This window comes from Meleagris gallopavo, chromosome 16 (genome assembly GCF_000146605.3).
Source record: "Meleagris gallopavo isolate NT-WF06-2002-E0010 breed Aviagen turkey brand Nicholas breeding stock chromosome 16, Turkey_5.1, whole genome shotgun sequence".
NCBI classification, from domain to species: domain Eukaryota; kingdom Metazoa; phylum Chordata; class Aves; order Galliformes; family Phasianidae; genus Meleagris; species Meleagris gallopavo.
Genome location: NC_015026.2, coordinates 9,687,936 through 9,703,319, shown reverse-complemented (window position 1 = coordinate 9,703,319; position 15,384 = coordinate 9,687,936). Strand labels below are relative to the sequence as shown.

Genomic DNA, 15,384 nt, shown 5'->3' with positions numbered 1-15,384 from the left:
CAAGAAGTGGATGAATTGCACAGGGCACTGTGGGAAGCCCGAATAGAAGAGTTCTTATTCCACAGGACTTGAAACTTCAGCAAAAGATGCTGACCAAGTGCAGCAAGGTGAGACATCGAAACAGTGGGGGGGCATCTAAATATCTGTAGTACTTTCTCATCTTGTGTACCAAGTGACTTTTCCTCCTTAACCACATCCTGTGAATCAAATCCCAACCTCTACACAGAGAAAGATTATAGGACACACAGATCCTTAAAACAAAAGCAACAAATCAAACCAACAAGGCAGCCTGGAAGCCAAGCTTCCTCGAGCACCTTTGGATCCCATCTGATGTTTTCTCTGTGTCTCCAGGTGCCAGGATTAACCACAAGAACTTTTAGAAACTGCACACCTCAGCAAAGACCCTGAGCTCTTGACTCAAGAGCTACACACAGCACCAGACCAGTCCTTTATCTAAAGAGATATTTATAGGGATTATCTCACTCACCTGCTTGGACTACCACAAAATGTGCTCCAGATCAGCACAGAACACAGGCAGAATCGCTGTGTAAATATTAGATACATTGACTTAAGATGCACGAATGGATCCTTGCATTGTAAAAACCTTCAATGCTTTAGAAGTACAAGGAGCTGCTGGTGTGCTCTGGGTAACCCAAGAGTTATCAGAGCAGGAAGGTAAGGAGGTTTGTCATGAATTCCTGGCGTGCCTTGCTGCCCCTGTTGCCTTTGATAAAAAACCAAGTGTGATTTAACACCTTGCAACCTGGCAGACAGTATTGGCTGGACGAAGCAGCAAAATGGAAGCACTCATGAAACGTCAGGGATGCATGGCAAGGAGGAGGAAAGGAAAAGAGGAGAAAATCCCACTCTGCTCTGCTGCAGCTCAACAGGTTATATGTACAAAATAGATGGACAGATGAAAATTCAAACACAGCATCAGGAATGCAGTGTAATCCTGACTTGAGAAAACACACACCGCGGAGCCTGGCAGAACTTCCCTTCTCACCGCAGGACTTATTTTCCTCTCTTTAGCCACAGATTTGCTTAAGCGTGGTTTCTAACCCAACGTGCAAGCAGAAGGAAAACCCAACAGCCACAGCTTCTCTGCTCCCAACCCTCTCCTCCCAGCTCCTTACCCAGGATGATGCCGTTGGGCTCCTCTGGTGGCTGCCAGACGATGCGCACTGATGTCAGCCTCACTTCAGGAAATACCAGCCTGACAGGTGGCCCGGGGGCTGTAGGGGGACAGAGGTAGTGCCAGCAGGCACAAAGTGTCAGAGAGGTTACACGTTTCCCAATCACTTTGCACAGAAGGCAGCCAAGCTGTAGCTCACCAATAAAAAATGGGTGGTTAGGAGCACCCATATGCATGCAAAACGCATGGATTCAGAGGAATTCCATCCACAGGTGTTGGAATTGAATAATATCTCCTCCCTGTGGCCCCAGTGCTGGCTTTGAACTGCCTTCTGATTTTACATGTGCATTCTAAACACAGAGGTCTGAGGCAGCAAACCCGATGCACGCTGATGCAGACAGCTGGCAGCTGCAATGGCCATCCTGAGTTTGCGAGGTGAGGAGATGTTAATTCACACATTTGCATCTCCAAAATTTCCCCTTCGGCACAAATTCTACCTGCCTCACCCCTGATGATACATTTAATTAAGCGGAGCCCAGAGGAGACACAACATATTTATGTCAGGAGTACGGAGAAGGAAGAACAATTTGTACCATTTGCCAACAGGCACTTAAGGAGGGAACTGCTATAATGGGGTTATCTAAAACAAACAGTTTTAAATATTTCACATTATAGTCTGATGAGTACAATTCTGTGACTGCTCTTTCGTTCCCTGCAGAGTTCTGCTAATATTAATTTATCTTTGTTTCCTTTCAAAATCACCACACAGGCTGAATGCTGAGAAAACGGCTACAGAAATCCCTGGGAGCGACTGTTCCTGCTCTGTCCCACTCTTGTCACCACAAAATCCCACCCCTATTGCCACTCCATCCCATCCCTGTCCTTATGCACTGCAGTAAACGCCAGCAGTCTGAACATGTTTGCAGCCCAACCAAACATCTTTAATGAAGTTCCTTGTAGATACCAGTTTTTATTCTGTTTCTACTGGGAGCATTTTGATGAGAAAAGAGATTTCTTTTTGTTTTTTTCTATTCTATTTTTCATTCATCGGGACTAATAAGCAGAAGCCTCTTACACAGACATTATCCATCATTTAATAGTGAAAAGGCAATGATACTAAAAGCAACTGCAAAGCCAGAAATGCTTTAAGAGTTGAATTAAATTTCTGTCAAACTCCATCAGCAGGAATGCTCTCACCCCACAGATGTGTTCAAACAGAACTGGGATGAGGAAGGGGCTGCTTAGGGTCTCTCATCAAAACAAACTGTACTCCGGAGACCCTGAGCTCATGGAGGAGGCTACAAAGAGAGGCAGCTATGAACCCTTCCTGGCTCAGTCCTTATTCTTTTGGAAAACGAGAATGGACTGTTGAAGCTGCAAATTCCACATCTCTCCTTCAGTCCAAGCAGACCCAGGTTTGTTTATTGCTTCCAATTGCAGTGCTCTACTTTTTGCTTAGAGCATGATTGAACATCAATTGGCATTTATAATTGGGCTCTAAAAATTGTCTATGGTAGAAATTTTCTACATTGAGCTTCAGAGGACAAATCATTTTAGATTTGTTCCTCTTCACCAACTGAGGGGAAAGAGGAAATGGACAACTGGTTTTCTGCCAAATTCTCATCCCATGGCCAATGGAGCAGTGCTGTTATGCAGAGTGAGGATCAATTCCTTTAAGCTCAAAGTCAAAAAACAATCCAAACAACCTCAGTTTGGCCTTTCTACACCACTTGCATCACTACAAGAAAGTGGTGTTATCATCAGGACTAAGTAAGGCCCTTATTCTGATAACCCACACACTTACCATCATCCTTGGTTCTTTCTATAACAGCAGGAGAGCTGGGGACTCCATCCCCAATGCGAGTGAATGCCAACACCCGGATCTCATAGAGGACATACTTGCGCAGGCCAGACAGCAGGCAGGACTGCGTGTGGTTACCTCTTACTGTTTGGCTCCTTGGTTCAGAGTCTAAATCTTTCGCTTTGTAAAGTATCTGCAGAATAATGCGGAATAAATGCATATGAATACAGAAAGAAAAAGTTATTACATGAGAATTGAAAAAGGGGCACGCATTTAAAATGTTCCTTTTCACGAGATATGAGATTAAATTCAGCAATCAACCCTTCTGAAACCAGCATGTTTCTGATACTCATCCTGTTGAGTTATGGATGATATTAACATCCCTCAGGTGAGCAATAAATAATAAATAGAAAAATGTAGCCAGGTAGTGCTTTAATAACAAAGTGAACATGAAGCTCCAGCTGCGTACCTTGTAACCCAGGATGAGACCATTTTGCTCTGACTCGGGGACTGCAGACCAAGTCAGAAGGATCTGGGTTGAGCTCACGGCTTCAGCAGACACGTTCTCAGGAGGAGCAGAGGGAACTGGAATCAAAGACAACAGAGGTAAGGCTTTCCAGATGATGTTGCTCCGCTTCCCTGTCTGCTTGGGATTGTTTTGGGATCCCTTGGATCCCTAATCCCAAAGCACTCAGATACACTCTAGATAATAGAGTTCTTCTCTCATATTCATTATACACCACCTTTACATTTCAGCTTACTTCACATTCTTTTACCAGTTCATGTAAGAAACACAATATTTGTAAAGAGCTTAACACTCACCGCTAAGCACTGTCTACAGACAGGCACTAAATACAGGCAGACATGAATAAACTTCAGGTTCTTTATATTTGCAGTAATTAGAGTTTAGACTGCTGGACTTCTACAGAGTCTATCTCCCAGGTTCTTCTCTCCCATACATTTGCCAAAAGTGAAAAATCTTTATGAATGGGAGTTTATCTTATAGTATGATCTGTTCTAACATGAAGTTTTATGCCATCCTGGCTTCCTATATTATTCAAAAGGAAATTATAGCATCTTGTCTAGAGTTAGCAATAATTCCAGCCACTGGATTGCACCCAGACCTCCCAGTTCAGTGAGAAGTGTTTTAACCTCTAAGCCTTTTGATTATGTGATGGTGCTTAACATTTGCAATACATCAATTATAGACAGATACATTAAGGCAAGGTGTATTTTCAGGGACTGATACGGTGTAAATGAAAGATATGCCTATTTCATTTATGTTGTAAAATTGGCTCTTATGAAACCAAGATCATTATTAGAACGGATGGCACAGGAACACTGTAATTTTCTGTTACTCGACAGAGGAGCAAACCTGCATTTTCTCATGCCATTAAAACTCAACCCAATGCAGAACCATCAGGCAACTGCAAGCTTTTGTGGGCAAGCTCAATAGCTATGCAGTGTTACGCAAGCAGAACCAGAGACTATTTTTAAGAGTTCACATTTTATGCTGCCCTTTTTCTTTTTTTTTTTTTTTCCTCATGGCATTTCCAACATCTGAAGGGTATAATCTCTCCTAAAGCATGATACACCTGTCAGACCTCGAGAGAACATTCACCAAGTTATGTTACATGAGTACTCATGGACAGCAAGGCTTGATTAGGTTCTGAGTACATCGCAAAGCGGAGCACAAATCTCTGCCAAAAAGTAATGCTTCCCTGGCTGTCCGAATGAAAGAACAGATCAGCTGGTTTGAAGGCTAGCCCGAATCTCCTAGCAACATGAGCAAGATAATGAGTATGGCACCAGAATTAATATAAATGGAAAAATAAAATACACAGCCCCCACCCCTGTGCACTCAAGGTTAACCACAGAGATCGTCATTTCTGAAACAATTTCCCTGTTACCAATTATTTGGGACACGAGAAGCAGGGCACCATCACACACCATTGCAGCAGACTGAAATCCGATTTTTTTTCCCGTCTAATGCTGAAATACTCTTTTTTTTTTTTTTTAAATCTCCTAGATTTATCCCCCACAAGGATATAATTATGTTAAAGGAAAATAGATTGCCAGGAGCCATGAATGTCTTTGGATAGCTGCCACAACTTTATCTGTAGATCTTCACAAAGAGTTACTCCCACATGAATCACTTCTGGAGAGAGAAAGGGTGGAGGTGGGTCACGGGAAACCAGAACACAAAGAGGAAAGAAGCCCTTTCCAGCCACATTTATTTTTATTTTATCTGGTTTGAACCCTTTCAGGAGCAAAAGTTCCTTTATTTTACAAATATTTCTTTTCCCCTTTGATCAGCAGCCACCAGATATCCCAAATTCACAAAGGGTCGGGCTGTGGCTGGCTGGCCCTGTGTGCATGGCTGCTTTGAGGTGTTTGTGTCACCCTGCTGCTGGCAGGGGGATGCTGAAGCTCACAAAGAACAGAATGGCAGATGGGAAGGTTTATTAGCCCACACTCCTCTTAATCCCCAGCAATGGCCAGAACAGCTCAACGTCCCCTCACGCTGGGGAGGAATCTCAGCCCAGCACCTGAATGGCAAACATCCTTGCACTCATCGTGTATTTCGTTCTACATTAATTTTCCAGTGCTACTGTCATACTGGTATTGAGAATTACTTTTTAATATGGATGTACGAATTCAGGGTGTGCAACTGATATTACAGATTTTATTGTTGCCCGGCTCTTATCAGGCAACACAGTTTGAATGACCCTTTAAAGAATGAATTGAAATGTAACATCCATTTATCCAACCCCTCTCCTCACTCAGGATATCCTGCTTCATAGTAATTACGGTTTGCTATGACTGATCAGTGACTCGAGTGAGGCGTATAATCTCTCTTTCCCCTGCAAACTCTGATGCTGTTTCCTTATCCGTCGCACTGAAGACTTTGCTGGAAGCTCCAAAGCAGAGCTCTCATTAGTAACCTGCAAGAACAGAGCAGAAGCCAAGCAACAGTGTCCAAAAAAAAAATCTCAGAGCTTGAAAGAAATGAACTGGAAAGACCGAAACGAAATGATTAGCTAATCCAGCAAAGTGCCAGCCGCACGATGTGCTTTAGAAGATCAAATGTAGGAAATTATAGAGTTACTGGTACTTTGCACTGGGACTTCAATAACAACTCAAGTTTTTTAGTTATCTGTGTTGACATCTAAGATCACGCATCCTCTTTCTACATCTGATAAAACCGTGTTTAATATACAGCAAATGATGCTGTTGCATGTCTTTAACTGGGCCCAAAGCAGCCTTCAATAAGCTAGTTTGTATTCTGGCATTCTAAAAAAGCCAGATAGTGTGATGACGTGGTTATTTTCATTTTTTGCAGCTCATTTTAGCTGAATACCCTTAATTGTTTTCTGAAAGTAAAAATTAAGCTGGCATATGGTACATCTGACATCAATTAAGAAGTACAAGTTTGGAGCTAGGTTCATGGCAAAAGCAACAAAGCTGCAGCACAGCATGGAAGCATTTTGCCTATAAAATTAGATATCAGGGCCCACTCTCAGCTTGTACATACTGACAAATCTCTGCAGTGACACTGGGCCACATCTGAATTACCCAGCCATGCTTTATCACACGGTAACTTGCTTTGTGAAGGTCAGGCTCTGACAAATCAAGGGACTGATCCTTGCCATGTGCGTGTGCCCGTGCTCATGTAGGAGCTCATTCTGTGAGGCAAGCACACACACTCGTGTAACTGAATGCCTGAAGATATCAAGGCACTGAGTGAGGTGTATTTGGGATGAACTCTTTAAAAATAAGAGGGTTTATGTTTAAAACAAATCGGCCCCATCAAAGTTTCTCTACACATTACAATTCTTCACACTTTCTTGCTTTCTCTTTATCATGCCCACTATCATTTACAGTGTATAGAGTGGAAACTGAGCTTGTTACTCTGCAGTTATCACCATAATGTTTAGGAGACCTAAAGTACTTTGAAAGCATACGTGCAATTTCTCTCATAATTCAAAAGCCAGTTCTAAAAAGTGCTTTGACCTCTTTCTCTGGGTACAGGTAACTTTTATCCATATTTTAACTCCATTTGGAGGTGCACACAGGTTAAGTGCAGATTCCCTCTCACGCAGCTTGCTGCTATGCCAGCGCTTTTTTTTTTTTCCCGCAAACCTAAAAAGATGCAACTACAAGTCTGAGCCTTGACTTGCTCTATTCAAGAAATCAGATGTTAGTATCAAAGAAAGTACATGAAAAAAAAAAAACCCACACACACAAATGAGTCCTTACGGCCCAGATCACAGCTTTGTATTATTCTGATCCTGGTTTCAGCGTGCCTTGTAAAATCAGTATCAAGTCAACCCTCTTTGAATACTGCAAGAGGAAATGCCAAACACTCACGTGTAACCTCTGATCTTTAGATGCTGAGCAAGAGCACTGTAATCCTAAGGTTTTATGAAATTGCTTAATCTTAGTATTTACTTCCTTTCAAAAGAAGTGTTTGAAGAGCAGTGGAAAGGAGAAAACGGAGAACGTGGTATCTTTTTATTATGACACAAAACACTTCAAAACTACTTTGTCTAGGTCACGCTATCTCTAACTCCAGTACAAACATGCCCTGTTTAAAATACCTCTGGCAATAGCTTTCCAATTACTCCTTCCCAAAAAGCACCACTTTAATGGAGTAGGATGACTTTGTCTAGCCTTCTTCTCAGCAGTTCAAAGGACAGTTACGTGAGGCAGCAGAGCAAATCGTGCACTCTGCACAGCTCTCACGCTTCATGCCAAATGATGCTGCGTGGTGCACAGTGCACACGCATGCTCGTATGTACCTATCAAGGTGGGGCATGGATATAATTGAATTCCAAAACATTTTCATGAAGAAAAATGGAAAAAAAAAAGTAAGAAAAAATATCAGCATCGGGCTTTGCATAAATACAAGTCACAAAGAGCTTTTTTGGTACTTAGCTTTTAAACCATGTGTGTCATCTATTCTTTTATTCACCTGCAACATAAATTTTAATTTATCAGGTGCATGCAGGGCAGGTTTGGGAATAGGTGATGTGGAAGCTAACAGCCAGAGAGCAGCTTTTCAAGATCTGTTTTTAATGTTGCTGCAGTGCTAACAATAATTTACTGCTGCCCAAAGTTGTGAGTTTGCTGACACTGTTTGAAATCTCTATGATAGCATGAATGAATCAGACAACACAGTACCTGTGCTCTATGTCTACGTGAAGGTTATGTCTACATAAAGGTTATGTCTACATGAAGGTTATGTCTATATAACCTTCTGTACACAGTTTTAGAAGGTAGTTTTGAAAATGTGTCATCAAAAGCTCAAATAATTATCTCACTTCCATGTGGCTCATTAGCCCTCTGAAATAATTTGTGCCCTTTTAGAAATACGTAGTGCTTGAAATTAAGTTTCAGATAACCACGACTGCCAGAAAACCTGCCTCAGGCCAGGAGTGCATTGGGAAAGGGGAGAATGAGGGGCAGTTAAGCTGTTCAGGAGGAAGAAGAGGCAGAGAAGGATGGACATGAACTCCTTGTGCTGCCTGTGATGCTGCCAAACTGTGGCAGGAGCAGGAAGAGGTTGTTTTATTTGCTTTAAATAAACAAGGTTTAAACAAACCTTTCATGCAGGTTTATAGGTTTATGTATGAGAACATGAGAGGAGTAAAATTCTTAAATATATAAATAAGCTCCCTCAAACGTCTCCATATTTTTTCGCCTTCAGTGCATCCAGAGATCATTCGTTTTCCCTCTGTTTTTGATTTAATGGGTCAACAAGAAAAAAAACTGAACCAAAAAAGGCATCAGATGCTGAAAATTCTCTGATTTGTCCTTCCCAGCCGACGCGGGGCTCTGACTCACCGGACTCCCGCGTCCGACCTCGCACCACTTCGCTCCATGGTCCTGCCCCAATGGCGTTGAAGGCCTGGATCTGCAGCTCATACTCCGTCCACTCCTCCAGGTCCTCGATGGTGCACTCCCTTTCCAGCCGGTCGTTGATGACCTTCAGCAGGGCGGAAGGCTGCAGATCCACGCGCCAGAACTTGATGCGGTAGCCCACGGACTCTGGGTTGCCATTGTACTGCGTGTCGGGCAGGGGCTGGGGAGAAATCCAAAGAAAAGCCCAATATTACAGCAAATGGCATACCAGGGTGGTCTGAATTTGTGTAAGGTCACAAGATGGCAAAAGGGCTGATTTACATTGCATGGCCTCTAATTTCTGTGTTGTTTGAGATTTCAATTTTAACTTTAATTTCGTGCCACATCGATACGCAGACAGAACTATGCCACTTGCTGTGGGTGCATCACCAGAGATGAAACCAATGCAATATATTCAGGACTTTGTGATTAAATATGGAAATGAATGATAAATTGCTGAAGCATGTGACAAATTCATTTATCGTACTTTAAAAAAATTTTTTTTTTTTTTTACTGACTCTCTCCCTGCTCATTTATCAGCAGAGATTTATTCCAGTATTCCAACTCCCCAAGCAATTTCAGAGATTAAAATATGAAATAATTAGCCTACTTCATGAAGTTTCAAGTTTTTCCTCATAAAACTAACTACACGATGCTACAGATGGCTGAGATTCAGTTCTGACTCACTGGCAAAGTTTGATATCCATTAACATTTCACAGCACAGAAGACTATACCCTGCAGGCAAGCAGGGCTAAAAATGTGACCCCTGTTCTGTTGGAAGGAAGGAATTCCCAGCTCCCAGAGGGACACAGATTCACCTGTAGGTCTTGAGAAAGAAAGATTAAATGCTTTCAAATGCTGATGTTATCAAGCATGAAAAAGGCACACTGCGGCATTTTTAGCTGTGCTGTTGGCTCCTCCTGAACCCTGCACAGTTGGACTTATGAAAACCAGGCTTCCTAGACAGTGCAGCAAGGAAACATAAGTCTAAAAGTTTTTGAAAACAACTAGGAGTTGATTTTGATGTAAGATATGTGGGCACAGTACCAAAGGTCTAAAAATGTGGGCATGGTGAAGCCATGAATGAGTTCTGTGGGTCCTACCAGATAAGTGACAAAGCTCTCCTACAGACACCACTGTTCATTTGGTGGGACCCTGAGGCATTTCATGAGTGTCTACAGGTCAGACCTGTCTGTCTTTCAGAATTCAGAACTCAGTCCTGCTCTTCAATAGCAAACTGAAATTATTCCTCACTGATGGGATAAACCCCCTCTTGTCTCCATAGCCAGATTTTGTCTCCCAGCTGTAAGTTTATGCGTTGAAGTTTGAGTTTATGCATGGAAAAGCTAACGTGTGGGCAAAAGAAAACCTGTGCTTCATCAGCTTCACACCACAGTAACCCCCAGAAAATCCTACCCAGGGAGAAATAAAACCATTCTGGAGCAAACTGATTGCCAAACAAGTCCCGGTGTGTGGTAAGTGAGACAGTCAAAGGGGCACAGCGGTGTCACCAACCACTGCATCTTTGCAATTAATTCTTTGTTTCTAGATTTTATCACATAACCCCACAGCCTTTCCCATATCTATTTTCCTACAGGAGTGTAATGTGCAAACTTTGCCATCTTTGAACCGCTCAGTACCTGCAGAATGGCTGTCAATGGCCCCTGTGTACCTCCTGGGGACAGTTTTACTCAGCACAAACAACTGAGCCCCAGGAAACTGCAAATTGGCTCCAGCATTATATTTCTGTCCCACACATTGACCCAGACGGTGGAACTGGAGTCTCAGAAGCCAAGGTTTTACACACAGGCATATATTCCCCTGATGAAGTGGCAGAGGCAGTGGCAGTAGGCAATTTAAGTGATTAATAAGGCACTTAAGGTAAGTCTCAGATTTCCGACTATTCTGAAAAAAGGAAATAATTTTGCCGTCAGCCTCAAGCTGAATGCGAGGCAAAAGCATTCCCAAGCTGCAGGCAGCTCCTAGGGACCGAGCTGCACCCCAGCTGCCAGCACCCCCTCCCCTGCACCCATCCATCCCCATCTCACCACCCAGCGCATCTGCAGGCTGCTCTCGCTGGCTGTGCGCACGCTCACGCTGCTGGGGGCCACGTCTGGAGGGGCTTGCAGGGTCTGGATGACACGTGAGGGCTGGCTCAGTGGGCTGGCACCCACCACGTTCACTTGCCGCATCCGGAACCTGAGGTGGAAGGGAGAGGCAGAGTGTGGGATCAACCCGAGAACCCCCTGGAGTGGGAGGGATGGGGAGCTACAGGGCGGGTATAACTCAACAGCCTGCAAAGGTGGTTGTGTGCAGGTCCTCTTTGTATTCACGGCTGAATGGTTTGTGGTAACTGTGCTCAGATCCTCTCAGGTATTAGAAAAAATGAAAATGAAAATGAGATTAGCTTAGGGTCGATTAGAAACTTAGGTATTTGTGTGAGAAATTTATGTTAATTATGCCAAGTCTGATGAGCTTATGCTGGCAGTAAGTGATTTTCTTTTGCAGTGTTTATACAATACATCCAGAAAGGTATTAAAATATCAAACTTCAGATATTCTCATTCCCTGTCAATATAAAAAATATACCAGTGATAACATTTCCCCTCAATTACTGGTTGAAAGAAGCTGATTTATCCTCGTGCTGCGTTTTCAGGCTTCCTGCACAAGAAAGATTAAGTTATTTAATATGGATATGGCTCTTTAAAAAATAACCTGTCTGCTTGAAACCATCTCTTCCACAATAGAAATCCCCGTTGGGTCACAGAAGACTCAGAGAAATCTTTTTGCAGGAAGTACCAAATAATTAAGACGTGCTGTTCATTTCAGATGCTCTCACCCTTCGTGGGCATTTACGGCCATTAGGGGTACCCAGCACATGACCTGCTCGTATGAAGCACTGCATTTTTGGACCTAATGGCTGAATTTGGGATAAGAGTGAGCTAGTCAACACGGCTGTGTTTGTTTATCTGATCTGATCAACCCTAGAAAAGGCACCACAGGAAACACATTGAACAAATGCATTGAACAAATATTGTCCTTGATTCTACTCTCAAAGCATTGGCACAAAACGTAGAAAAGAAGCTGGCCAATAAAGATGGATTCTCATAATTAGCTCTCATTATTTATTTCCTTGACGTGTAATGATTAAAGCTGATTATAGAACAATAAATACATTTGGCACTAACCTTCTGGATTTCCAAAAACAAAATAAAATTGTTCTAAGTAAACAAAACTCAAAAGCTCATCCCTGTGTTGGAGCATGCCTGAGAGGAAACAGCCAGCCAAAATTCAAGGAACTTAGGAATTTAGCGTGTGAATGAGGATGAAAAAAATCAGAGGGGGTCACTCCAGTATTTAATAGGTACAGAGGGAAAATAAGCACAATACTACAGAGAGACAAACGTCGTAGTCAAACAAACCAAAAGTTCAATGTTTACAAAATAAATCCCAAACTCATCATATATTTCCTTATTGTTTGTTATCCCTAAGGCATTTCTCTATGCAGATGCTAGGTGTGCAGGTGATGCTTACTTACATGGACATTGAACACACAGTTGTTGTACAACCTGCACTTCACATATGACTCTCTCCATCTTTAACGATTGGCTTTTTTTTTTGGTAGAGATCCTAGCAAACTGTTTTATAAAGCATTTTTCGGTTAGGACTGAATATCTCAAATTCTCAGATCTTGCCTGTGCTAAATCAACACATCATTTGCATTGCATTGATTTTAAAAATCCATCTCATTTAACTGGGGTGCACCCATGATGTAGATTCACCTCAATCAGCCTAAACCTTGCATATATCTATTAAGTTTAATTTGAGAAATTCTTATAAACAAAGATTTCATCTAATTGATGTTACCAAATTAAGCTAAATCAATAAAATGTTTAAGCTGGTGTAAATACGCAATTACAAGTTTGCACCAGTTTAACTACAACTGATTTGTCACTGATTGATGTTACAGTGGTGCACTCTTCAGATGAGGGAAGTCACAGGATATCAGTAACCCACAATACCTCCTCACGGTGCACTTGGCTTCCCTTTTAACGTTATGAGCTGTACTGCGTGTAAATTACAATTAACAGTATCAAACAAGTAATTTTAAGTATAAACTGTGGAAACAGCGAACCTTTTCCCTTTTGTTCAGATAACAAAATACAACCAGCTGTTCCTGATTAGGAAAGCTGTTCCATGCTGCAAGTTGCTATTTTTTTTTTAATCATGCTGCAGCTAATTACCTGCTGTTCTTACCTGTAATGAGTGTAAGGAGTAAGGTTTGGTACCTCCAGCATCTGAGCATCAGGTTCATTGTCCACCTCATGGAGACTCACCCACTCCTCTTCATCACCCAGTACTCCCACCTGCACATGGGAAAGGTCAACGCAAACACAAGTATGTGTGTGTATATGCAGATATATGTAGATAATTACATACACTCATTTTTTTTTACAATGTGTGCCTCCACTACTGAAGAAGGAAAAATACTTCTGAACACACAACATCCACTTAATATTTATTTTCATATGAAAAAGCTCTAGTAAGAGCATGGCCACATTAGCCAATTCTCCTTGTACTGCTGGGATTTCACTGGGATTCTCTGAGAGGATCTATTCCAGAAGAACACCGTGGGACAGCAATTACCCAATTCAATCTCACTGCAACGATACAAAAGTATCAAGGAGTAATATAACAAAATGAAGAATAGCCTTGATAATAACTCACATGAACTGATGCATACTAAATAAGTCTCAATGGAGACAAATGTCACAGAAATGAAGACAGAGAAACAAGAACAAAGTCAAAGTACAGAAGTGTTTCAACCTCAGCTGCTGGGATGCACTTAGACCAGGCACTTCCACGTGCAGTGCTTTGTATTAATTAACCCCAGCACTCTGCTGAAAGTCAGCCCAACAAAGTCCCTCAGCCACAGCACTGTTAGAAGGGACAAAAGTGATGGCAACCGAGAGCTCTGCTTTCCATATAGATTGCTGGAGATGCAATGGAGTTGAACGAGGGCTTAAGGAGGAAGCCAACAAGGCGTGAGAGGAAGGCCAGTGAGATGTGAGACCCTGGGAGACAGCAGTGCTGGTGTGCAGGGCTGTGTGCTGAACACTGTGGAAAGGGAGATGGATGAGAGCTAGTGGATGGCTGATTTTCACTTTGGAGTGTCACAAGAGCAGAGAGATGGGATCTCAGACAAGGCTCCCTGTTATAATTCCTTAGCACCATGCACTCTTACTCCAGTGCTTCAAACCTGCCATAAAGAAAGAGGGTCAGTGCTTCTATGAAATGTTGTTATCACTCTGTTCTTTCACTGCAGCTCGGGAAAGATCCCGCTTCATCAAATACCCTTCAGGGATGGACAAACGCTCCAGACAGCTGGCATCCCAGCTCCAACAACAGAAAACACCATTTGGTCCGAGCCAGGAGCCTGGCCACATTTGAAGTCAGTTCCCTCACCCTACCTTGGTGTCCACAATTCTGTATTCAGGGATACTGGAGGGACAAAAGCAGCTATTCCCTTCAGCATCTATTTATGGACTTGATGTCCATGAAGGTGACTAATCCTTTTTGAAACCTACTGACACTATCTACTTACACACACTGCTCTGGCAACAAATTTCAGAAGCTCACAACCTACTGTGAAAAGAGTAACCTTCTTTAATCTTTACGACATCTGCATACTAGTTACAGCCATAGACATTATCAAGGCAGTTGAAAGACAACACAGCCCAAACTATCTAGCAAATCCCAAGTATTTCAAACAGAAAATTAGGTTTCATTCACTTTCTTTTTTTTTTTTTCCCCTCCAAGAGAAGCAGCCTGATTTATTTATAGATGTTTTAGTCCTTTGCTCGCTCTGGAGTCAATGTGCTGCATATTTATGTTTGTGCATGAAGAAATGACACAAGGAAAATTAGGCCAAAGAAATAAGTTCTGCATTGCATTGTGAGAGGAAGCTTTGGTGATCTTTTTAGCAGAGGACTGCTTCCATGGAGGAAGGTGCTTGCAAAGGTGTTGATTGGTCTTTGAGTACTGATGGGAATCGAATACACTGATACACACCAAAGACCTTATTAAAAAGATGTCAGTATAAATTATGGACCTTTTGAAATTCCCAGACCCACCGGTGCTCCAGAAATGTTGGTAAAGTTCCTAGATAGAGAGGCTTAATGAAGCAGCTCAATGCAGGTCTGCCTGGGAACACAGAACTGCCTTAAAACGAACACAGAGAACAAAGAGATGCTATAGATTATCCAAATGTCCTTTATAGAGAGGATTGATTTCAGTCACAGAAACACTGAAAACTTTTAATAAAAAGTTTGTGGTTAATTCTGTAGAAAATGCTTTGTAGAATGCTTATTTTAACGAAATTCCTTGCTCTTAACAACATCAATTCAAAGTGCTGCAGTAATTGTACAGCAACCATCCACAGTGTTTTGGAGGCTGCAAATAATCTCCAGGAGTGCATTAGAGTTTTCTTTTTATATTCTAAGAACAATAAACCCTTGTAAAAATATTACTTGCATAGGGAAAA

General features: G+C 42.1%; 1 protein-coding gene across 1 annotated transcript; it reads right to left on the bottom strand.

Annotated features, from left to right (window-relative positions):
• Positions 1–1,029: 1,029 nt before the first annotated feature.
• LOC109370239 (protein sidekick-1-like) lies at positions 1,030–13,225 on the bottom strand. The gene is made up of 6 exons (XM_019620834.1): positions 13,098–13,225; positions 10,890–11,040; positions 8,784–9,021; positions 3,406–3,521; positions 2,940–3,129; positions 1,030–1,235 (listed from the first exon to the last, which is right to left on the bottom strand). Exons 1-6 carry the CDS (start codon positions 13,136–13,138, stop codon positions 1,045–1,047), a joined length of 927 nt encoding a protein of 308 aa, XP_019476379.1. The 5' UTR covers positions 13,139–13,225; the 3' UTR covers positions 1,030–1,044.
• Positions 13,226–15,384: the final 2,159 nt, after the last annotated feature.